Source organism: Sceloporus undulatus, chromosome 2 (assembly GCF_019175285.1).
Source record: "Sceloporus undulatus isolate JIND9_A2432 ecotype Alabama chromosome 2, SceUnd_v1.1, whole genome shotgun sequence".
Taxonomy (NCBI): Eukaryota; Metazoa; Chordata; class Lepidosauria; order Squamata; family Phrynosomatidae; genus Sceloporus; species Sceloporus undulatus.
The window spans coordinates 33,138,151-33,164,357 of NC_056523.1; the positions used below are offsets into that span (position 1 = coordinate 33,138,151).

Consider the following 26,207-nt stretch of genomic DNA (forward strand, 5'->3'; position numbering starts at 1 on the left):
GTGGTGGTTAAAATTACCTGCTTGAAGATGAAAGGAATGCTGTAGATATAGCATATCATGATTTAAGTAAGGCCTTTGACAAGGTCTCTCATGACATTCTTGCAATCAAGCTAGTGAAATGTGAGTTAGACAAAGTAACTTTTGTGTGGATTTGTAATTGGTTGACGGGCTGAACCCAAAGGGTACTCAGCAATGGCTCCTCTTCATTCTGGAGAGAAGTGGCCAGTGGGGTGCCACAGGGTTCTTTCCTGGGCCCAGTGCTATTCAACATCTTTATCAATGACTTGGATGAAAGAATAAGAGGCATGCTTATTGACACAAAATTAGGAGTAATAGCTAATACTCCAGGGGACAGGATGAAAATTTAAAAAGGCCCAAATAGATTAGAAAGCTGGGCCAAAACTAACAAGATGAACTTCAACATGAAGAAATGTTAGGTACTGCGCTTAGGGCAAAATAATTTTTTAAAAACGAAATGCATAGATATAGCATGGGAGACACCTAGCTTAAGAAGACTACGCGTGAAAGGGATCTAGGTGTCCCAGTAGACCACAAGATGAACATGAGTCAACATGAGTCAACAGCTAAAAAGGTTAATGTGATTTTAGCCTGCATCAATTGAAGTATAGTGTCTAGATCAAGGGAAGTAATAGTGCCACTCTATTCTGCTTTGATCAGGCCTCACCTGGAATAGTGTGTCCAGTTCTGGGCACCACAATTCAAAATTAGACTGTCAACCACCCTTGCTTTACAGACACATACACCTTTTTGTTGTTATGTGATTTTAAGTCATTTCTAATTTATGGTGATCCCCCCAAGGTGAACCTGTCTTGAGGTTTTCTTGGCAAGATTTGTTCAGAGGCACTTGCCATTGCCCTCCTCTGGGGCTTAGAAACTGTGACTTGCCCAAGATCACCCCCGTTGGTTTCCATGGCTGGATGGAGATTTATAATCTGCTCTCCCAGAGTTTTAGTCCAATATTCAAACCACTACATATCATGGGCCTCTCACACCTACTTTTATTTGTCTTTATATAGTGATCGGATGCACTGACATTTCAAAAAAATCAAACACACACTAAAATTTATATCTAACCATTTCATAAGAATGTCAGAAAAACAACACACAGTATGAATTGACACCGATGTTTAACATAGAAAAATTTATTAACTAACTTTCACTTTTTATTAAATTACAAAATTTTTATATTTCTTAATGAACATTATTAAAAATGTTCATAATATAATTCTGTGGCTTGTCAGTTGAACAATGTTGTTTATATCCCTATTTCTTGATTAGATGAAAACCCGTGTAAATAGCAGACATCTAAAGCAAAGCGAATTTCAGCGGTTAACATTCTGGTTTACGGTGTTTCCATTACGAACCAAACACAGAGAAGTGGTTTTGAAGTGAGTTCAACAACTTTTGCATGCATTATTTCCCACAAATCAAAGGCCTGATAAGCCAAAGTAAGTACTTTTTAAGTTCAATTTCCCCCACCCCTCAACATGAGAATGAAACACATGATCAGTACTTTCAGGCAAGAATCCCAGTATTTTTCATCACCATTTTATTTTGGCTGCATTATTTTCAACAATGATTGGTTTCTTGGATGCTCTCTGGATGCACTAGAACTGCAAATGTCACCATCCCCAGCCAAGGACCATGCAGGGATGATGGAATTTATTGTTGAACACATCTCTGACCTGACTGACATTGACAGTATTCATTCTCACACCTGAACAAGCTGCCATCTTTCCCCCCAATATGCTATGAATGGCAGATACACATTGATTCCGGAAGATCACAGTATTAAATGGACGGATATGTTCTGAGATGCTGCATGCACAATGGCATGATGGTGTGTTGTACTTCTACTTCAGTGCTTAAAAATGTTCACATGATAAATGTGTTTGTGTTATGGAACAAAATAGGGTTCTTATAGATTCACTTTTGAATTCTCGTCTAATGTGAGGTATATTGTAGATATCAAAGCACATTTAATTTTAAGGCAGCTGTGAAACAGGAGGGATTTACCTCCCCCCAGTTCCCATTTGTTTGGCTCAAATGACATTTTAAAATGTGTTATTTTCTCTAGTACTAACTGGAAAAATTCAAATATGGGTTGGAATTCAGAGAGCTACTTCTGGAACACTGAAGTCTTCTGAACAGGCTGGTGTTTCTCTCTTTCTATCTCTCCCCCCCCCATGCCTTGTCGCAAACATTTTGGTGGAGTTCCATTCATTTCAAAACTGTTTTGTAATGTGAGAAGGGAAGGTGACTGTCATAAGAGACACAAGTTCTAACCCCCATCAGGTGACGGAGTCCACTCTGATTGGCCTTGCATTCTGGCAAAAATCAGATGATTATCTACTATCCAAGAGATAACAAAACATCTCACCCTAACTAGTAATCATTAATAGTGATGCATTAGCCAATGTAAATACCTGAAAGGCAACAGACAGTGGTTACTCGTAACATTTACTTCCAATCCATATAACTGAGAAAAATACAGATTCTATGAATTCGGTGTAGTTCACAGTTTAGTTTTTTGTTTTGTTTTATATTTCATGATTTCTCATTGATAGCTCGGAGAAGTCGGTCCTAGGCTGGTTAAAATAATCCTAAATATATATTCTGAGGCAATTTCAGGAATGTCATCTATTGTGCACATTTCTTCATTGGCCATGTCTTTATTTCTTTGTCACACTAGCCACTGCCTTCTTGGCAGCATCTTCAAGGTCACTTGCGGAGGTGATTGGGAGTCCACTTTCATTTAGAATGCGCTGGGCTTCATGAACGTTTGTCCCTAGGGAGGGAAAGGTGAAAAAATGTTATCAAATATACACTTTTCAGTTTCTGAAAGCCTGGAAGAGGAGGAATTGGGGTCTTGTTTCAGGACAACGTTGTAAGGTGTAATAAGGATTAGGCACATCTTAGGCATGACCGGAGGCAGATCTTGTACAATCAGTTTATTTTTAGAAAAATGACAGCCATTTGTTTTGCAGTAGTACTAAACTAGAAGAAACATCAGCACTGAACACACATTTTTAAAAATATACTTTTGTCCAATAGTATTGATTATTTTTGCGTGGTGACTCTATAGATTTTCTAATAAGGTAAACAATAAACAGAAGAATCAACATAATGAGGGATATAGTGCATGGCTTTTCAATGGCTAAGATCCTGCACCAAGCCAGCAGAGCATAATGTTCCATTGATCCAGCTCTGTATGCTCTCTCCCAACCTGGCAGCTATCAAAACCTGGATGGGGTGGGGAGAGGTTATTCAGACAATGAGAAAGCAGTTAGCTCAGAAGGGAGAAGGAATGAGGAGTGCACCCTCATTTTCCTTCATCAGGGAGCACGGAGCAGCTGGATTTTCATCTTCTGAACTGCAACTCTCTCTGTACTGGTAAAAAAAGCATAGGGGACAGGACTGAGCCCTGAGGGACCCCACAAGCCAATAGCCAAGGAGTCGAACAGGAATCCCCCAGCATCACCTTTCCATCCAGGAAAGAACGGAGCCACTGTAAAACAGTACCTCCGAGCCCTATGCCAGAGAGGCGGCTCAGGATTACTATGGTCGATGGTATTGAAAGGCATGGAGGGGTCCAGCAAAACCAACAGGGACACGCTCCCCCTGTCCAGTTCTCTGTGTATTTCAAACTGTGAATGGCTAAAATGTGTCTAACTGGAGAAATGTGCCTGTCTGACGACTGACGTCGGCTAGGGAAGGCGGTACTCCTGTGAGTACCACTAATGCGATTGATACACTGTGTGAGGGCTCCCCAACTGTGGAATGTCTTTCCCTTGGAGGCCCAATTGGTGTCATTTAGACATAAAGTGGGTATTTATTCATGGTTATTTATTAACACCTTTTGGGCCTCACTGATTTATCTCAAAATTCTAATGCAAATAGTCTCAAAATGGTTTTAATCTCCCAAACTTGTTTTTAACTAGTAGACTGTATTTAATATGCTTTAAATTCCTTTAAATTATTTTTATTGCTTAATATTGTTTTAATTTGCTTACACTGATTTTACTTTGTGCTATCTGGAGATCTTTTGATACAGTGCAGGACAGAATATTTAAATAACAAATAAACATATCTTAGTCAATGGGGAAAAGTACTGTAAATTAGGCAAATTGTGCAAATAATTGCACAAATTAGGGAAAATGCAAACAAAATACCCCCCACTGGCACCAATTTTAGTATGGGAAGAAACCACAGTCTTGCAAGAAACAACAGGGAAGAAATACATGGCGGATGTGAAGAGACTCAAGGAAATTCAAAATGAAATATTTTCATGTCCTTCTTAAGAAAATAATAACAATGTGCCATATTTTTTCTTGAAAGGAAAAAACCAAACCTTTTGATATGGATATTGCAATCTTGTGTACACTTACCTGGGGTAAGCCCCATTTAACCTCTTTTATTTCTGACTAAATGTAGATAGGATTGAACTGTAAGAGCCATATTCATTGACACAAACTCCAAGGTAACACAACAGAAGAATTATAGCCCCTCTCTCTTTTTTTACAAGGCTATAAATTGAATGAGACATTTCAGGGAAGTGTGTGTTACAGTCTGTCAAGCTCCCACAAAAGGCACATGCATCGCTAAATGAGAGGAGATTAATTAAAAGAGATGACTGATTGTTGCTCACATCCTTTAGTTCTTTGTTCATTAACACTGCAAAAAGGACAGGCCCAGTTGAAATGTTCTGGCAGAGCAATCACACAAATTTAGTCCTTGTTCAGAAGCCTCCCTCTGTGTTTTTGATGCTGTATGTTTGAACACCACCTGACAATGATGGCACCTTTCACTTGGCAGCAGACAGGGCAATGTGCAAGCAAAAATTGAGACAGTTCCCCTGTTCCTTCCCAGTCACACTCTGGAAGCTTTAGTAACCGTGAACACAGAATGTCAGTAAAGAAGATCACTTTTGTGTGCATATATATGTGTGTGTTGAAGATGTAGAAAGCTAAGGTCTCCTGAGGGGGGAGCTCTCATTCAGGCCATGGGTGAAATATTTTACACATGCATTGAGATGATCACTGGAAAGAAGGCAATTGGCTTATCTTCTATTCCTGGGGTGCTAAAATGTTGAAGGAAATCAACTGGAAGATGTTCAGTGCCTCACTGCATAATGGAGAACAAAAAGTAAGTCAGAGTGGCAGGTAAGTTGAAACGTCTGGCTGAGTCAGAAGCAACAAGCACCAAAAATGTATGTTCATTTTTTAAAAAAACCTTCAAAATTGGTCAAGGGTTTGTATGATTCAAAAGACTAAGCATTACCCTTCAGGCAGCACATCAGCTACTGCACATAGTACTTCTGGTGTATTAAAGTGCTTTCAGTACACTAGGGATAGGGGATGTGTGGCTCTCCAGTAGTTGTTGGCAGCAATTTCCATCAATCCTCACCATTGGCTGTGCTCGCTTAGGGCTGTTGGGGGTTGCAGTGCAGTAAATTCTGGATAACCACATCTTCCTCTGGTGGACAGTCTCTCAGTAATCCTTACCATAGCGGTGTAAGACAGATCAGTATTCTTATCTCTACATCTTATTTTATTTTAATTTATTATTATTTCATTATTTATTATCATTTAAAGTACGTATCCAACCCTTAATCTAAAGTATACAATAAAATCAACTAAAAAAATAATTAGAAAAGATTTTTTATATATATATCCAGACAGTAATCCTCCTATGCATTACAATACACATGCAAATCACTCCTGCATTCCCAGGCTCACACAGTATATATACACCCAATTTTTCTAGGCAAAGCATTCTCTGAAGATGCCAGCCACAGATGTTGGCGAAACGTCAGAAAGAAACTTTTCTGGAACATGGCCACATAGCCAGAAAAACCCACAAAAAACTATGGATGCCGGCCATGAAAGCCTTCGACTCTTCCACAAAATCCAAGAAATCAAAGAGAAATTTGAACTGTAAGTGGAGACACTCAATGACAAGGAGAAATCAGAAAAAGGCTAGGACTTGGAAGTCAGCTATGAATGAACTAGACAGTATCCTCAAGTGTTGATACAGTCTATGCGCTGATGTGCGTTAAACTTTGTGAAGTTTAGAAGAAGATGTAAATAATGGGTTCAGAAGACTTATAAGGTACATAAAATATAAACCAGAAAGCTTAGTCTATATTTGAACCCAAACACAATACAGAAACAATCCAGTATGAGACCACTTTCACTGTCCTGGCTCAGTGCTAGAGAATCCTGGGAATTGTAGTTTACTGTGGCACTAGAGCTATCTGACAGAGAAAACTAAATGCCTCACAAAACTACAGTTCCCAGAACTCTCTAGCACTAAGTCAGGGCAGTTAGAGTCTTCCCTAATTGGATTATTTCTTCAGTGTGTTTTGTACCATTGTGTGTCTGTGTGTGTGTGTTACTATGACAGTTTTGTTCCAGGCAGAACACCAATACATGCATAAACAAAGATATAAGCCTAAATTATGCTAAATAGATATATTTTGAATTCTGAGAGATACGGCAATGGACCCTGCTGGAAAAAATATGATCTACAATGACCTACAGCAAGTACATTTCTATACTGCTTATCAGTGCACTTAAACACCTCCTAAGTGATTTGCAATGTGTAAGCTAATTGTGTGCACTGTTACTTAACAACTGATAAGGCTGATAATTTATCCTCACATGCTGCCCAATATGCTGAAAAATACTTATACGTATAAGGCTAGGTTAAGAATGTGTGTGTGGTAACAAATGCTGTGAAGATTTTACAATGCCTTTGCATGCCTATGTAGACACAGAAGCTGTTGGAGATGTGGACTTTGTTAAGAGAGGAGAATGTAGAACTGAATGACTAATGGGCTAAGTTGTAATATTAAGACAATATAATACAAGGGACAGAATTCTGTACTTGTAAAAGCCTTTATGAAATGTCTGTATAATGTTCTAACAGACACTATGGAAATTAGGGGACAAAATATGGTGACAAGGTGTATGATGTCTAAAGTATATGGTGTTGAAAAGTACTGCTAATCTATGTGCTAGCTAGTACAAATCCTGTTAAAGAGCTCAATGGAGAGATAAAGTCCCTAGGAAATGTCCTGATAAAAGGGTAACATCCTGATAACCATATGGTGTAATATACTCAATACAGTGCGATTGTGTTGTACGCGGGCGTGCCTTACGCAGCTTTCAGTATACGCTGCAAGCTGCACCGGAAGAAATGGTGCTGCACATCGGGAAGAGTAATGGTGTGCATGCCTGTAGCACGGGAGTGCTGCCATGCTGCAGCGAGCATGAGCCCTATTAGTTTTAATGGGGCTTGAGCTTACCCGGAATTTCCCTTACGTAGGGTGTGTGTGTGTGTCCGGAACAGATCCTCCGTGTAAGGGTAGGGACTACTGTATAAGATGGCATACATGTAAAGTAATGAAGGAGAGTGCCCAGATATTGTCATGTCTGTGCTATCCCTAAGGAGAATGTTATATTTACCGTATTTTCTGGTGTATAAGATGATTGGGCGTATAAGACGACCCCCAACTTTTCCAGTTAAAATATAGAGTTTAGGATATACTCGCTGTATAAGACTACCCCTCTTCCAACGCACACCAAATTAAAAAAAAAATCAGATTTGATTTCAATATGATAATTTTAATTCAAATGCTTATGACATGCAGGAAAACTTGTTGTATGCAAAGCCTGCTTGAATTGGTCAGCTCTCCCTGCCTGCCCAGCCCTCCCTGTCTCCAAGATTTTATTCTACCATACTTGTACAGCGCCGCCCTTGCTGCTTTCATACGGTCGCCGATATGGTGGGGATGCGGCCGTTTTTTAACTCCCCATGCAGCGACCGCAGATTCTCCAGTCCAGCTCAGAGGTTTCAGCACCTGCCCTATAAGATGACACCTGGCATATAAGACAACCCACGACTTTTGAGAAGATTTTCCTGGGTTAAAAGGTATCTTATACGCCAGAAAATACAGTATGTATCTATGAATGGATATAATAAATACTCCTGAAATTCCAATACTTCAGAATGCTTAAATGGAGTGTTGATGGCAACTTGATTATCTGGCTTAACCACCATCACAAGTTGATGGTGGCCACAAGATATGATGAGGGAGGTGATCCCAGATTAGCTGACAAGTGGCAATGCTCTTCACTCTTTCAGTCTAAAGAGATGGAAGTGGGGAACCATGCTTGTTTTAACATGTAACCAGTTCCTGCAAAAGTGTTCAAATTCTGTCATTTCCAATTTCTAACAACCACAGTGCTTCTGTTATCTTCAGTCTCTCACACACATGCTCCATCCCAGTCCTCTGGAATCTCTCTTTCCAGCTGTTTGAACATTTCTACCAAGGAGGCAAATAGTCTGAGCCTCCCACTGCCATTTTTTAAAACAAGGCAGCACTGAATTATGTGATCCTCCTCCAACCCTTTTACTCATTACACTCCAAGATTAATAAGAAAACAAATTAGAATGGGAGAAAAGAAAGCAGATATAAAATTACCCAAATTTAATTAGGGTTTTAAAAATGCTTTGACAGTGAGTGTTTTTAGTTAATGTACTAACTCATTAAGCCTCATTTGGAGACGTGGCAACTATCTAGCATATAACTAACTAAATTTATCTAGGTTTTATTTGATGAGAATGGGTGGTGATCTAGTGTGCAGTGAACTGAGCGTGCAAACATTCAGTTGCTACATTTTAGAAGAAGTGAATGTCTGTGTAATACTTGTCATCTAAGCAGGGATGTTTAAAGTCATGCAATGAGAAGTCTTATTTTGGGTATGCTGAAGCAACATTGTATTGCAAAGGAATAATGCCAAAGAATCTATTTACAGATCTCAGCTGCTTTCGTTGATGAACAGGATCTACTAGGGAACCTGTGCTCCCCAAAATAACTAGCATTTTTCTATGCTTGGAGATTCCTTATGCGTCATTTTCTTTCAAGACACATAATTGAGTCCCAGTGCAACTATGAAAAGACAAACACAGATTTGACCTTAACTCTTCTTCTTTCTTTTCACTAGAATGTAATTAATGTCATCTCAATATTTAACAATTTGTGCTGCTTCAGTCCTTTAATAAGAGATAATCCTAAATAAGAGCACAAGGATGTGAGCCATTCTGGCGACAACTGCATGGGCTCATGAATATGCCAACACATTTCCATGGACTACGAACATAAATTATAATTAGGTTGCTTCAGGATGAGAATAAGTAATTTTTTTCAAAAGAAGATAACATGCTGATTCAATTTACATTTCCAAGAGTATATGAATATGAGTGTATTTGAGAGTATGTGTGCTTGTATGAGTGAGTGAAATTATTTTCAAACATTTACGGAGGAATATTGAGTTTTTATTTTCTGCTACTCATACTCAACTTGTCGAATATTACAAATATTACTTCCCTCCTAACCTATGTTTACTAACAGCAATCTTTAATTCAAAGACTATCCCGAGGAGTGCTTACAAATGTCCCTATTTTGGACTAGGACTAGGGTTACCATATGAAATAAGAGACAGGTCTCCTGTCTCTTTAATGGTTATGCAGAAGAGGGAATTTCAGCAGGTATTTCCTGTATGACAACCAACACCTGCTGAAACACTCTCTTCTACACAGCCATTAAACAAGAGCCCCATCTCTTATTTCATCTGGCAACCCAAAAAGGACTCTTGGGCGGGTTACAGTCCGCCTGTTTGGGGCGGGCTGCACCCGCCCCTTTCCCCGGTGTATCAGGGCTTCAGAGGCTAGACCGGCAGCTGCTGAGGCCCCGATCCGCCGCTTTCCAGGCTGCAGGGAAGCGGCAAAAGGCCGCTTCTCCGCAGCCTGAAAATGGGTGTCCCTTCAAGCCCCAAGGACACCCTGCGGCAGTGGGGAGGAGGAGAAAGGGGCCGCTTGGCCCCTTTCTCCTTTGGTCCGCTGGGTGCAGCTGTGTGAAGGCTGCGCCCAGCGGACCAAACCAGGAAGGAGCTCTGAAACGGAGCTCCTTCCTGCTCCGCGCTAAGAGCGCACTAAGCGCCCTGGCACGGAGCGAGGATGTCACGTCCGCGCCGCCCCGTATAGAGGCAGCGTGGTCGTGACGTCCTCATGGTGGCGGCTGTGTGGAACGGCTGCCGTCATTTTGTGCGTGCAGAGCGCACACTAGGGTTAGGGGTGTGTGGAAGCACCGCCCCTTTCTAACCCTAGTACGTGCTCTGCGCGTACTTTCCTGCCCATTTGTAACGGGCCTTAGAATCCCGAAGTCAGCATGATGGAATCTAAGAGCAGAATCTAAGAGTCTCCTTTATTCAAAATGCTTGAGACCACATGCAATTTTTTTTCTTTCAGATTTTGGAATATTTAGATACACATAATGAGCTACCTTGGAGATGGGAGCAAAGTCTAAGCAGAATATTAATTTATGTTTTATATACTCCTTATACACATAGCCTGAAGGTAATTTTGTACTCAATATTATTTCAATAATTTTGTTCATGAAATGAAGTTTGTGTGTCCTGAACCATCAGAAAGTAAAGATACAGTATCACTATTTCAGCCACCCATGAAAAAAGTTCTGGTTTTTGGAATATTTTAGTTTTCAGAAGTCCAGATAAGGAGGACTCAAATCTATAGTAAAGTAGTGTTTCTAAGCTCTAATCTTGGAGGACATTTTCATTTAGCAGGAATACCCATTCATCCATGCAAAAGAGCCATTAATTAGCTTACAGATTTCAGGTGCATAGAATTCTATAACCTTCCACATTGGAAGTGTTGAGATGACTGGATATCCGAGAAGGAGAAGCACAAAATCCCTGACATCACCTTTTGTGAGTGAAATATCAAACTAACATTTTTACAATCTGACATTGTTTCACGTATTGTGGGAGTAAATTAATAACAGTGATAAGCAGACTCTGAGTACTTATTTCCCAATGAAAGCAGACCTTTAAAAGCCTGTGAGGTTATAGCACAACACTCTGTACTATGACCGGAAAGGTGAAAATATCAGTGTGGGGTATCTCAGGGAGTTATCAGGGACAGATCACGCTAATATATGACCAAAATCATGTTTCTGAATATGCTGACTTGCATCACAAAACGTCAAGCGAGAATTATAAAACCACAGAACTGCCACATCTCTGCTCAGTAGCCTCCCTTAAACAAATTGCCATTTTCATTTACCATGTCAAAATGTTTAACTAAATGACCTCCTAAAAGAATGGGAATTATATTTGCATCATTCCTGATTATACCTCTTAATTATTAACCACAAAGGATGAAGGCTTCCTACCACTCTGTTTAGAACATGTAGGATTGCAGAGGTCAGTGTTAAGTGGAGGCAACTAGCCATAACTAAAACAACAGGTAGTGAAGAGATTAAACAACAGTTCTGACTGAGCAGAAATGAGAGTATATTTCAAAAAGTGCAAACAGTCAAGGAACCATGTCCTTTTGTTTGGGACATGAGTGTTTGCATGTATCTTGTCCTCAATATGTTAGAACACTGATTATAGAATTTATTTCATATTGTTCTACAACAGGTCTGGGCAAAGTGCAGTCTATGGGCTGCATATGGCCAGCACCAGGGCTGTTTTAGTGGCATCCTAGGAATCAAAACTAATTCCCCCCCCCCAATTTTTTTTTTTTTTTTTTTGCCTCAGAATGACCCAAGGTTCCAGGGAACCCCCCCAAGAAGGTGGAAAATACCATTTGGGGGGATTTGGGGGCAAAATAATTGACTTTTTTTGTGGAAGTGGGTGTGATGTAAGTGCAGCCCTCCAAGGTCTCTGTGGGGGAGGCTAATGTAGCCCCCTAAGTTTCCACAGTTGTCCTCCCCTATTCTAGAATGAACAGTCCCCACAACAGCCTTCAACTATCTGGCCCCCATCAGATGTGTTAGACTGCAATTCCCTTTATCCCCAACTGGCATGGCTAATGCTGACTGGAGATTATGGGAAGCTTAATCCAAACCATTAGAGAATTCAAAGTTCTGGAAGGCTGGCATACAGGGTGTACAAAAAAATCCAAAATGGATAGTATTTTGGTAGGAAGCAGATGTTCTACCTCTCAAACTGAAATTCATGACTAGACAGTCATTGATCAAGGGTGATACATAAAGGTTTAGAATTAAAGGCCAAGGTGAATATAGTGCACATTCATATTTCTATGCAACCATTAAACTGAATGAAAGGATTAAGAAGAAAAGATTCTTTTGAATGGCAAGGACTAATTATCCTAAGCATTCAAAAATAACTTTACACTTTGTTTTATCCAAATTATTTTTAAAAAACAACAACTTTATATTCCTTTGTTCATGGCAGTTTTTAAGCACAAAGGTGACATATGTCTCTGCAACAGAATGTTTGCTGACTGAATCAGTATTGGGGAGAGGGGAGAGGAAAACACATGGAAAAAAGACTTGCAAAGTCAAATGTTCTCATGAGCAATAGCAGCACTATTTTTTTTAAAAACTAAGCAAACCTCAAATTAACTGTCTTGCTTCAGTGAAAAGAAATGGCACATAATGGATTGTCAGCAGACAAACTATGTACAATATCCAACATCTTGATTTTTGTTAGAATCCACACAGACTGTTTTAAAGATATCAAAAAATTCCGAATGTTTTAAAAATGTTCTGTGAAAAAGCTACTGAAACAGGTATTCTGTTGAAAAATAACTGTACTCCCCTATCAATCCAACCACCCAATATAATAAATGCTGCTTATTTTGATACTTGAAGGAGCAAAGCACTGGAAAGTTGGGGAATTTTTGCTTAGAAAGCTTAAGAAACAGAGGTTAAAGTATCTTCCTCTCTTCAAAAGCTGTGTGAAAAAATCCCTTGCTGAACTAAACCAACATTAACCTCCTACCACTGGATGGTGTTAGAGAACTGTAAACAGAGTTTCACTGTCAAGCTATCAAAATAATCTGCATTTTACTTGCACTGAAGCAAACCTTAAACAGAAAACTGTGTGAGAACTGGAGAGGTTTATACTGTATTATCTTATTCTAGTCCCCTGCTGTAATATGAAATCTTAAGTGGCAACTCTTATACAAGATTACCCATTTTGCTAAATACACTGAGGAATTGAATTCCAAACGATTTTGGGTCACCAATAATGTGCAAACAATATCGAAAAACTCTTTTCAACATGGTTCTTTGAATGCAAGGGTGTGTTGGACACCTGTAGCAAACTAAGGATGCAGAAATTCCTTTTAAATTAGCTATGCAGATGTGTTTCCAAATATTAATTGCAGATGCATGGGACAAAAACTGAAAGTAAAATGTGAGAATATGTTACCTAAGATTCTATGCAATTAATAGTTATATAAAATTGCGGGGGGGGGGGGGGGGGGGGGGGGGGGAGATAGATGAAATTCATATACACATATAACAAACAGCTCTTGGCTATAAAAGGAGAACATGTCAAGCACTAGTTAGATGAACAAAAGATAGACTGAATTGAATAAGCCAAGAACAATCTTGTTTTCTGCTGCTCCAGAGATTTAGGCCTTGTACAGACCAGCCCTTTGGTCTGTACATTGCCACAATGTGGCAATTGCCACGACACACGCCCCCAGGGCACCATGATGCCGTGCACCGCTTCACATGCCATGCAGCATCATGGCACTCCTCCAGTACTGCGTGCATACAACACAGCACCGAAGGAGCCCCATATAGCCATGGCTATCACGCCCTTTCCAGTGCACAAAAAGGAGCTGCTTTTTGTGGCTCCTTTTCATGCCCTGGAAACGCCGTACCGGGGCTGGTTGCCACAGCCCAAAGATGTAGCCAGGGGGGGGAGTCCGTGCAGTCTGGACCCCCCTTCCATTAGATACAATGAAGGGCACGCGTCGCTGCGCCGCCACGCCCAAGCCCCATTATAATGGTGGCAGTCTGGACCCCCCCTTCCCAAAATCCTGGCTACGTCCCTGCACAGCCCCAATCCGGCTGAAGAAGGGATGGCTGGAGACCGCTGTTTGTACAGCCCCTTAGACATGGAGCAATGGATTCAAATGACAGGAAAAGAGATTCACCTAAACATTAGAAAGCACTTCCTTACAGGAAGAGCTGTTTGACAGTGGAATAGGCTGCCTTAGAGAGTTATGGACTCTCCTTTGGACATTTTTAAAACAGAGAGAGGCTGGATGAACATTTGTCAGGGGTGCTTTGATTGTGTATTCCTGCATGGCAGGGGGTTGGACTGGATGGCCCCTGGGGTCTCCTCTAACTCTATGATTCTATGGTTCAAGACAAGGATTCAAATATGACTTCAGTGGAAACAGGAACAAGGTGCCTGCTCTGGAATTATGCTGTGGCTCAGAGGGAGCAAAGACTAAATTTCTTGGCTTAGGATGCAAGAAGTAATTTTAATAACCTTTTTTCCTGGGAAAGTCCAAGGAAACCACACAGTTTTTGAAGCTTATTTGTAGTACTGGACTGATTCTGCAGAAAAGTCATATGTGGTGGTTTTGCGGGGAAAGCAGTTTTGTTTGTTTTTTGTTTTTTTTTGGTGCAGGAAACAGCAAGAAATAAAATAAAATAAATTCTATGCAGTAGGCTCTCTCTTGTGTCCTCATCAGGTGAGCCTGTGATGGTGGTGGGACTGAGAAAAAACCTTTTCCTGAAGATCTCAGGACTCTAGCAGGTTCGTATGGGGAGATATGGCCTCTCAAATAGTCTGGACATATGCCATGTGGGGCTTTACAGGTCATGACCACCAACACTTTGAATTGTGCCCAGAAACGAACTGGTAGCCAGTGAAACTGTTTCAGCAACACAGTTATATGCTCCCTATAACTAGCCCAAGTCAGCATTCTCACTGCGGCACCCGCTGAGGTTTCCGTTATTGAGTAATTCTACCTATACTTTATGCATAATATAGTATTTTTTAAACTATAAGTTAAAAATAGAATATTAACTTAAAGAAGGGTTGCACTTTCCCAGTACAAACAATTGCTTCATCCATGGAAATTAGAGTAGTGAATACATGCTTTTTCCAGCCACTTTGGACTCCTTAACAAATTATCTTGCTTCTCAGCTAGCAAGTGCTCACTCTCTGCCTCTCCATCAAGCAAGTAAATACATGTAATTATAAAGTTACCATTTTCAAACCAGAGAATAATCCTTCCTTTATCCACTGGTAAAACAGCTTGTAATTATTATACAGCTGAAAAGAAAAGATTTGTCCAGAAAATCCTGCTAAATCAAGACAGATCTGACTGATTAAAACTTTACTCATCAAGACATTTATAATACATTGCATGTGGGGTCCTGGCCACAAATCTGTTAAGATTTATAGGAATAATTGCAGCCCCTCTGTTGGAGCAATGTACCAAATGGAATGTGTAAAGTACACTGCCTCCATCTTCACCATCTTGTGAAACATATTTTTCAGCTGTGGTCTTATAGTGTTGTTGCTTTCCTTTTCCCTAGGTTTTTTTAATTGGCATTAATTGGCATTAACATGTGACTACAAAGCAAATATGATCAAGGGACTAGGATGGAGGGTCAACTTTAAAAGAAGATGAAATGAATGTAGATATACATACATGGGTGGTGTCCGGATATACAGGTCCATTGGCTAAGGATCAAGAGGTTTGTGCACAGCTGACTGTATCACAGGTTTGCGAGTTATAAACACAATATGCAAAAAGTGCCAAAATTAGGAAGAATGTTTCCAATGGCCCAAAAAATAAAATGGAGAGCATCATCCTCAAGTGAAGGGAGTACAGAAGAGACGAAATCCCTTTTCATCTGTGGCCCTTATCAGATGATGTGGAACTGGGGGTTTTGCGCACTGGGTGGTTCGAATTCGCGTTATTTGCACAATACCATCAACCACATTCGAATGGCCCAATCCGCACTCACGTGAATGCGGAGCTGCCGAACTGAATGCGTACTGGCTCCTCTTTTTGGAGCGTGTTGGCCAGTGCTGATAAGGGGATTGCCGATATCCTGGATTGGGGCCTGTTCGATTTCAGTGCAATGGGTCTGGTGTGACTACCCAGTCCTGAATTCCATCGCAAGACCCCCAGATTCCAATTTTTTACTTCTGGTGGGTCTTTCCTCTTGCCGGTTCCAGGGAAGCGGGGGGGGGGGGGGCGGTTCCAAGCAGCCTCCTCCTCCCCTCGGCTTGAGAGGCATCCCTGGCTGCATCCCAGGCAGGGAAGAGGCGGCGGGGCCGCTGGAATCGCGGTCCAGCAGCCTCCTCCTCCTCCTCCCGGCTTGAGCCAGGCCCTCAAGCCGGGAGGAGGAGGAGGAGGCCGTTGGAACGGCGGCGATCGCCGCGATTCTAGCGGCCACGTGCCTGTTCCTGCCTGGGATGCAGCCCAGGCTGGATCCCAAGCCGGGAGGAGGAGGAGGACTCTTAATCAAAGTCCCCATTTACTTAGATGGCCATCCAGCCTCTTTGACAGCCGCTGGAACTCTCCTCCCCCCCCCAGAATACATACACACCACTCACACACACACACACGCAGAACGGGCATTGCTAATTTGTTGCAAGGGAAGGTCATGGTTACTTTAAAACCAAGCAGGAATGTAGGAGGAAACAGTAACGGGCACGTTGTATCGCGATTGTTAATGTGCATGAGCTGGCTCTCCAGCTGTTTACCGGGCTGTCATGACGTAACCTCCCCTTTCACCCCGGAAGCGTTTAAGGTCGCAACCCATGCAGGGCACCACTGAGCATGTGCGAGGCGGCCGATACGAATCGGCCAATCCTCATGTTGAGCACCGGTGTGACAAAACATTCTGCACTGAATGCACTTTGCGCGAATGCGGATTGGCCAATTTGAATCCTGCCAATGCGGAAGGACTCCCAGGTATGACAGTACTTTGCGAAATAACGCGAATTCGAATCGTCCAGTGCAGAAGACCCCCAGTTCCACACTCATCTGATAAGGGCCTGTGTTAGCCAGTAGTTGTACTTAGGTACTGCCTGCCCCTCCCATGACACGTTTGCACAGGTTACCCAACATCTACAATAAGTCAGTTATGAAAAAAGCTATGGATATGGATGTACATTTTGTAATGTTACCAGAAATATTTTGTTGAATATTATAAAGAACTGGAGATTACATACGGATTACTTCTTCAATATATGACAGTACCAACAAATATATTTCCTCAGACTTGGAAACACTCTGAAGTACTAATGATGGAAGAATTATTAAGGATGCAGAGTTAGCTCAAATAGCCAAATTAATGTAGGTTTTAAAGAGTAAGCCAATTGAAGATGGAAAACATTTATAGACTTTTTGAGCAATACGAAATCTAACAATAGTCTGTGGTTATAGTTTTAAGTAATTTTAATAGGCTTATTCAGCTGGATCGGTAATGGTGGAATAATATTTTTAATTCTTTTTTCTCTTTTATTTTTATTTGAGTTCCAGTCATGATTGTAGGGTGTGTGTCAGAGTCCTATTGTGTATTAGTTATATTGTGCTTTTTTCTTTTCTGTCTTTTTTCTTTTGTCTTTTTATATTCTGAATGTAAATCACATCGACTGTAAATTAGATTGCTCATGTTAAAATTATTATTTTTTTAAAAAAAACCCAAACATCTGAACTAGCCATACTGGGGGATTTGTGGAATTGTTGTCCAAATGTACCTTTTCCAGGCGCTGGTAATATGAAGGAAGTGTACAGCAGGGTTTCACAGAAGAGTTTTTGCTTTTCATTCAGTATGTAGATGCTGCTGCTGCTCAAGGAATCAAGACAAACAGCAAGAAAAAAAGGGGGCTGGTCCAGTTGTGAGGATGGCAAGGCAACTTAGAAGAGATCCCAATGATAAGAGAAAAGGGTAGGCTAGGAGTCTGGTGGGCTTAGTGCCAAGGGTAAGGTGTGAGTGGACTGATGTGTATCAGCCAAACTCATACATGGGTGATGGAAACACACTCTTATTAGGGATTAACCCCTCAATTTTTCTGCCTATGCCAACTTGATGTGTGATATGGCCACTCACTTCCCCCAGTAAAAAATAGAGAACAATACAACTGAAATGAGAAAATACGAAAAAAAATATTGAATGCCATAAACTCACCTTCAAGTCTGACCACCAAAGGCACTTTCAGTTCAAGCTCTCGGCAGGCTTTGGTGATGCCGTTAGCTATAATGGCACAGTTGACAATCCCACCAAAAATATTGACCAGAATTGCTTCAACCTGGGGGAGAAAAAAAAAATCAATACACTGTCAACCAGATATGTGGTGGGCTATTTGGTTTTATTGGGTGTTGAAACATTTACATGAATCAGGAGTGCTCTGCTCAGAGGTAAACAAATCAAGAAGCTGTAAGAAAGTCAGGCAGTTTTCACCTCCACAAATGATTGTAATTATGATGAAACTCAATATGTTAAGAAGACGCACAGGATACCTTGAAAATATTTAAAACATGCAATACATGGTCTAAACTTTGAGGATTGTGATTAGTAAAAAGAAGTTGTACTTTCTGATTTAAGATTGTTCAGGAGAAATGGGCTCTTAAGAGGTGTTTGGTTCAATCTGTTTTGGTAATGTGCATTCCTTTCTCATTTGTTGCTGAATGTGCACATATTGGATGCACTTTTTGATGGGGAGATTTGCATTTCTAGCATAAGAAGTGCTGTATTTTGTACCTTTGCAAATGTGATACATTCCCCTAGATTGTGCATTTATTGCTTATTGAGATTGTGGCATGGAATGGGATTGGGCAAAAGTCATATGGACATTTACTGGGTAATGCACTACACAATTCATGACTAGCAATAATTTCTCCTATACCAGCTCCATTTTTAAACTTACAACAACAACAACAACACTAGCAACAACACACATAACTTTATTCTCTACACTGTTGCCACCAAATACTTTCAAGGCTATTATACAGTTTGAGTGTGAGAGAATGAACATCTTAGCCATGTTTTCTTAGAAACAGGAAAAAGCAAGGGAAAGTTTCAGGAAAAAACAATCTATCTGAACATTTTGCAATACTGTACAGTATATACTCAAGTATAAGTCTTAACATTTTAGTCAAAAAATTGAACCCAAAAACCTGAGTCATCTTATCCATGGGTCAATGTAAGTACTGTATTGTATTTTAACTCTTATTTTAAAAAGGAACCATCCCCTGGTGAAAGGCAAGAGTGTAATCTGCCCTGGAAGAACTGACCTCCCCACTCTCATCCACCCCAACCTTCAGTGTGAGCACAAATAGTTATTCCTGCTGAAATTTTGTCAGTTCTTTGGCCTTGTTTTCCTTTGCTTCATTCTTTAGGTCCTTTGTTCCAGGCCTCTAGGTTTTCCCCTCAACTTATCAATGGGTCATATCAAAATCCATACTTTTGGCCACAAAACCTGCCCTCGACATACATAGTGTTGACTTATAGTTGCATATATATACATAGTAGGTTTTTATTTTGTGGTACTTGGTTTATATTTCCTCTTCTGTGTAGAAGAGTACTTGTAGTCAGGACTCTTCAAAATAACGAAAAGGCCACTAAGATTCCAGAGTTCAGTGGGTGAATTCCCAGCTTGGCCACGAAACCCGCTGGGTGACCTTGGGCAAGTCATACCTTTTCAGCCTCAGGGGAAGGCAATGGTAAACCTTCTTTGAAAAAATCTTGCTAATAAAACCCCATGATAGGTTCACCTTAGGGTTGCCGGTGTAACCATACCACATTGACTGGACTCACCATAGGTCATAAAAGAAATTCAGATGAAATCCTACACCTTAGCCATTCACAGAGAGGAAGCATGTTTCTTAATCATGGGCTTTGTCTTACAGAGCTAGTTTAACACTTTTTAAACCCGGTGAGCTGTAACAGCTGCCAGTGTGTTCTCTTACATGAGTAAATGTAACATTTGAGATGCAAAATCATGCCACCTGGTTAGCAGCAATGTTTGTTGTGAAAAGAGCAACATGCAATGCTTTACTTGAATTTAACCAGCTTGAAGGGACAGTAGAAAAGCTTAGACCTTTTTTTTTTTTTGGTTAGAACTTTGTCTGAATAATCTGAGCCAAAACATTTAGCATGTAGATTCTAACCATTGGTACATACTTCCTATTTAAAACAGCATGGGTGGAGAATATACTTATTCTAACTTGATAAATAGGAGTAAGAAAATCCTTTATAATTAACAATTATAGAGTTAAGCAATAAATAATTTATTACAACAGATTAACTGATATGTCCCACCAGGAAAAGGGCCATCCATCACCTTCAAACGACTGAATTTCAGGCACCTAACTCACAATTAAGTTACCCTATTCTTTTGCTGTTTGATTTCAGATCATTCACAATGTAACTCTAAAAGAGGTGTTATCTACTTACACACATGCACATATTCATTATTCTGCTGCCTGTGCTCACCTCTCCATCAAAGTTGCCTTAAATCACTTTGCATAATCCCCACTACTGTAAAGTGAATGAATCAGGTCTATATGTGAATCAGGTTATTTCAGCAGGCAACCACAGCTTCCTCTTAAACTGTGTCACAGTGAAACTTACCCAGGCTCTTTGCTGACCCACTACAAATATTTGCTACCCATTAATAGCCATATTGAAATTAGTACTGAAGAAATGTGAGGGTATGAAATATTCATTAATATTCTGACTTCTTATGAAGAAACTGAAGGAATGCTGACCGTCAGTACAGCTGATGTTAGAAAAACTGGAAAGGTTTTCATATTAGAGGCAAATATTTCTGAGGAACTGTTCATTGGAGACCTGGTGGAGTAGTGGTTAAATGCATGTACTGCAGCCACTCACAGCCACAAGGTTGTGAGTTCAATCCCAGGCAGGGCTCCAGGGTCCACTCAGCCTTCCATCCTTTCGTAGGTCGGTAAAATGAATACCCAGCTTGTTGGGGTAATTGACTTACATGTTATAAACTGCTTAGGTAGTGCTAGTTCAGTAATAAACAGTATAGACATGTACTTGCTATTGCTGCTGCTATTCACTGGAGAAACTGATTCATGGAAAGGATGGTGGCTTGGTATCTTGGTTACAGGTTTTCAGCAATGTATATTTGAAGTCCTGGAATGGAGTATATTATTCTATGTATTTATATTTCCATCCCACCCCACCCCACTTGATATGAAATCCTTGCTGGCTTTGAATCTAGGCCTCCTGAATATACTTTCATACGGCTGATGCTTTTTTCTGTCTGAAGATAAAAAGGTTAAGATTCAACAAGAGATAGTATTAATACAAAGCTGCAGTTTCAGCAGGCTATTCAACTTCTCCTTTTCTCCTTGAATCATTCAGTAGAACTAATGAAGCATGGTGAGATCATGGTATTCTGTATTGTCGCCTCTTGATTCCACAGTTATAGAATGCTGCCATGTGGGATAGGGCCAAAGAAAGATGGGGTGCTGTTAACATCAAATCTAAAATGGAGGCTGTAAGCAAGGCATCTGAAGAAGAGCAGAAGGTTGTTCACACTCAGTTTTTTGTCCTGCAGAGATGCAGATTGTTGCGCTGATGCATATCAGGATAGTTGTTCCCATCACGTTTTGGGTTTGCAAATCTCTCCAAGTCATGTGAACCCTTATGTTATTCACACATGTCACTGTTTCAGGATAAAATGGAGTGGCCTCCATTCCCTTGATTGATACAGAGTGATCCAAATCGATTTGGAAGTGTATTCACATGGTCAAAGATGCATATCGATGTGGATTTTTCAGGACAACTTGGAAAAAAACCCTTCGGATTGAATATCCTGGGATAAATGGATTTTTTGGTAGCTCCCCTCCCCCATCCCAAGTGCACCAAGTGCATTTGAGGCAAATGTGAACATGGAAGAAATAACCTGGATTCATCCTGGATTATTTTCGTAGTGTGAATGGAGCCTAGGACATGGAAGGGCAGCTATTAGGGTATGAGATAAGCCTATCAAATGTAAAACTATATCACATATCAGAATTGTTTGTGCCATAGTATCTGTTTTCTATATATGGTTGTGAATCCTGCAGAGTGAAGAAAGTTATTAGGGAAAGAATAACTCATTTGAAATACGATGATGGAAGAGTTGTATAGATACCATGGTCTGCCAAAAAGACCAAATAAATGGGACTGAATTCTTCCTAGAAGCCAAAATTACTAAACTGGGGCTATTGTACTTTGGATAAATCATGACATTTTAATATAATTCTTTAGTGTATTGTGTCCATAATTTTTTATTGGTGTTTCGTCATGTCATGTGTTCCCCTGTCACACTCTTAAGTTTCCTTTTGATTTCTTAGATCTTGCGGAAGGTCTCTTGTTCTACCCTTCTGCTATCTTCTTCTGTTTCTATGCAATGATTGCTGTAGTACTACTCTTTGGCCCTATTCATAAGTTGCTAAGTCTTCAGGGATCTTACCCCATTTCTGCCCCCTTTTACTTCTCATGTCCCTTTAATTGCTTGAAGAATTTCATTTATCATTGAAAAGGCTTTTCTTTCTGTTTTGCTACAGAGATTGTCTTTTTGCATTCTTCTGTCATTATGTCCCTGGCTTCAGTCCAGAGTTCTTCTGGATCTCAATCCATTTAGGCTCAATTGTGTGAATCTATTTTTTAACATCATCTTTACATTCTATAGGATGTTCTTCAGATTGTATTCTGGCACAATGATTTAGTGTTCTTTAGCTTTACTTTGTTTTTTAATAGAAGTAGTTCATGGTCTGCGCCACAATCTGCCTCTCTTTTATTTATTTATTTTTTCCCTAGACAGAATGAAACTTCTCCATCTTTTGCTTCCAATTATGGAGTCTGTGATTTCTGTATTGGCCATGTGTACAGTCCCCTCTTTGGTTGTCTGAAAAATGTGTATGCAATGAGCAAATTACACTTGTCCCTCCATATTCGCTAGGGTTAGGGGCACAAGACCCCTGTGAATATGGAAAAGTCACAAATAACAAAAACACGTATGTTTCTACCTGAGAGGACATCTCTCTAGGAATCTCTAGGTCTTCCAGTGCAACTCTCGCCAACATCTGACAGACAGTGACCACCCAACTGCAGTGGAGGAGCTACAAAGGCCTAGTAGAGTGTTCTCTTTAGGAATCTCTAGGTCTTTCGGTGTGACTTTTAGTTAAAGTTGATCACAGAGTTGCACTGGAGGACCTAGATATTCCTAGAGAGAACATATTATTCAAATCTGTGGATAACCAAATCGCCAAATATCACAGCAGCAAATATGAAAGAATGAGTGTATTGGTTTCAAAAAATTCAGTGAGTTGCTCTCCGGCTCCATTTCTTGATGCTAGGTCAAATTCTCCAACAAGGTTTAGTTCTGTTCTGATTCCTGCTTTTGTGTTCCAATTGTCTCTGATTACCAACATGTCTTCTTTTAGTCTGTGATCAGTTTCCTCTTCGACTAGTATAGAATCTGTCAGTTTCTCCTTCTTCTTCATCTGTAGTTGGAGCATAAATTTGGATTATGGTGATATTGATGAGTTTTCCCTGAAGTCTTATTGACGTAATTCAGTCACACTTTGCATTGTATTATTTGATTGTTTTTGTTGCATCTCTCCTCACTATAAATGCTACCCCATTTCTTCTTGAGATCCAGTGTGGTGTAGAGGCTTAAGTATTGGACTGTGACTCTGGAGACCAGAGTTCAAATCCTAGATCAGTTATAGAAACTTACTTGGTGACCTTCGGCAAATAATACAATTTCCGCCTCCAAGGAAGCCAAAGGCAACCTCCCTCTGAACAAATCTTGCCAAGAAACTCCTGCGAAAAGTTAGTTTTAGGGTTCTTACAAATAGGAAATGACTTGAAAGCAGACAAGAACATTTCTTCTGAGATTTTCATTTCCTGAGTAAAACTGCATATTTATACATAAGACTGAAAATGCCCCATTCTTGTCCACTTTAGCTCGCTCAACTCAATTGTTGCAATGTTCTTGTTTTACTTTGTCTAGCTTCACCCAATTCATGATTTTCACATTCCTTTTTCCTATAATATGTGTAGACTTTAATTTCACCTCTGCTCACGTGGACATCCTTTCAGCTTGAGTCCAGTACTACTTACATTTCTCTCTTCTCCAGTAGCATGTGATTTCCCAGATCACCCTTTTTCTGCCTCACCAATAAATAAATGAAAGGTGGATAAGCCTAGAGCAACAGCAAATCACTTTCTAAATAGGTTGGAGGGCTCCCTACACTATTTAACACTCAATGTTGTTAAAATTTTAACACTGTTTTCCAAAATGCCTTTTGGGTTTTTGTTGCCATTTTGGGCTGTTTGTGAAGCCCTTGGAAGATCCCAGGTGCCGAGAATTGTACTCTAATCTCTCTGCTTTATACAAACTGAAAGAATAAGGCTGCTCATATGCCATGTTGCTAGATTCAGCATGCACAGTTTGGAGGAGTGGGGAATGAGCTGGGTCCATGCATATTCCCTTCTCCAATTTTTCATCTCCTTGCACACTAAGATTAATAGATGTCCAGCATTGTCAAACATTTGAACCAGCAATTTGGTTTGAGGAGATCCTCCACATCTGCAACCATGACAAAGCAGGAAGCATTCCCACAAAGAAAAGAGGGACAGAGGCAGTGCACATGCACATTAAGTTTAAATAATAAATATAAATAAAATTTTTATTTGTATACTGCCCTTCCAATGATCAGGGCGGTGAACAACAAGTAACAATACAATACAATCCATAAAATAAAGTACAACACATTATACAAAACTATTAAAACCAATACTAAAACCCCATCAACCAGCTACCATTGCTGTCGAAGGGGGGGAAGACTAGCTGGAGCTTGATTCAGGGAATGCTAAACGGAACAGGAAGGTTTTTAACTCCCTCCCGAACTGGGCCAGGGAGGTGGCCGAGCGGAGCTCTATGGGCAGCGTGTTCCAGAGGGCCGGGGCGTCGATGGTATATGACCTCTTCGCTGTAGAGGCTAGTCTAGCCCCTGGGACCCTCAGTAGTTGCTGCCCAGATGTTCTGAGGGTGCGGGGCGGCATGTATGGGGAGAGGCGGTCCTCCAGGTTTCCTGGGCCCAAGCCATGTAGGGCTTTATAGGTTATCACCAACACCTTGTATTGTGCCCGGAAGCGAATGGGCAGCCAATGCAGATCTTTAAGTACAGGTGTAATGTGACTGGCCCTGGAGGTGCCAGTGACCAGTCTGGCTGCCATATTCTGTACCAACTGTAGCTTCCGGGTGTGGTACAAGGGTTGCCCCATGTAGAGCGCATTGCAGAAATCCAATCGAGAGGTTACCAGAGCGTGTACTACCGTTTCAAGGTCTCTCTGGGCCAGGTATGGGCGCAGCTGGCGAATAAGCCGAAGCTGATAACAGGTGCTCTTGACCGTCGCATCCACCTGAGACGTAAGGTGGAACGACGAATCAAGAAGCACCCCCAGACTGCGCACGGAGTCCTTCACAGGAAGCGTGATCCCATTCAGGACAGGTGGAACCACCGCCATTCCTGGACCAGGGGAACCTATCACAAGTACCTCTGTTTTCTCTGGATTCAGACTGAGTCGGTTTTCCCTCATCCAGCCCATTACCGACTCCAGACAGGCCACGAGAGGAGAGACGCCATCCTCAGTCACTGCATCAGTCGGAGACATAGAGAAAACCATTTGGGTGTCATCAGCGTACTGATAACCCCATGCCCCATGTCTCTGGATGATCTCTCCCAGCGGTTTCATGTAAATGTTAAAAAGCATGGGAGACAGAATGGCTCCTTGAGGGACCCCAGTTGTGAGGGCCCTCTTATCGGAGCACACGTCTCCCAGCTGCACCATCTGGAACCTCCCAGAGAGGTAGGACTGGAACCACTGGAGCGCAGTGCCCCCGATTCCCACCTCTGCCAGGCGTTCCAGAAGGATACCATGGTCTATGGTATCGAAAGCCGCTGAGATGTCCAAGAGCACCAACAGGGACACGCTTCCCCTGTCGATGCTCAGACGGAGATCATTGACCAAGGCGACCATGGCCGTCTCAACCCCGTAACCCACCCGAAAGCCAGTTTGAAATGGGTCCAGATAATCCGTTTCATCCAAGATCGATCGAAGCTGGATTGCAACCGCCTTCTCGATCACCTTCCCCAAAAATGGCAATAGCGATATTGGCCGATAATTATTATGCATCAGGGGGTCGAGGGAGGGCTTTTTTAACAGCGGTTTTACAGTTTCTACCTGGTCTCCTAAAATGGTTTCTAGGAGATGCAATACATGGCATCTGAAAGCTGCTACAGAAAGGTAATCTCTGGCTAAGAAAGGTAATCTC

The 26,207-nt window shown here is 41.0% G+C and overlaps 1 protein-coding gene across 1 annotated transcript in view; it reads right to left on the bottom strand.

Moving 5' to 3' along the window:
* Positions 1–1,147: 1,147 nt before the first annotated feature.
* The window catches only part of SUCLG2 (succinate-CoA ligase GDP-forming subunit beta), a 289,145-nt gene continuing 264,085 nt past the window's right edge, over positions 1,148–26,207 (bottom strand). The window contains exons 10-11 of the mRNA XM_042452691.1: positions 18,035–18,155; positions 1,148–2,809 (exon numbers count right to left, since the gene is read on the bottom strand). Of these exons, the coding sequence (XP_042308625.1) occupies positions 2,694–2,809; positions 18,035–18,155 (237 nt within the window). The 3' untranslated portion in view covers positions 1,148–2,693. The remainder of the gene's footprint in view (positions 2,810–18,034; positions 18,156–26,207) is intronic.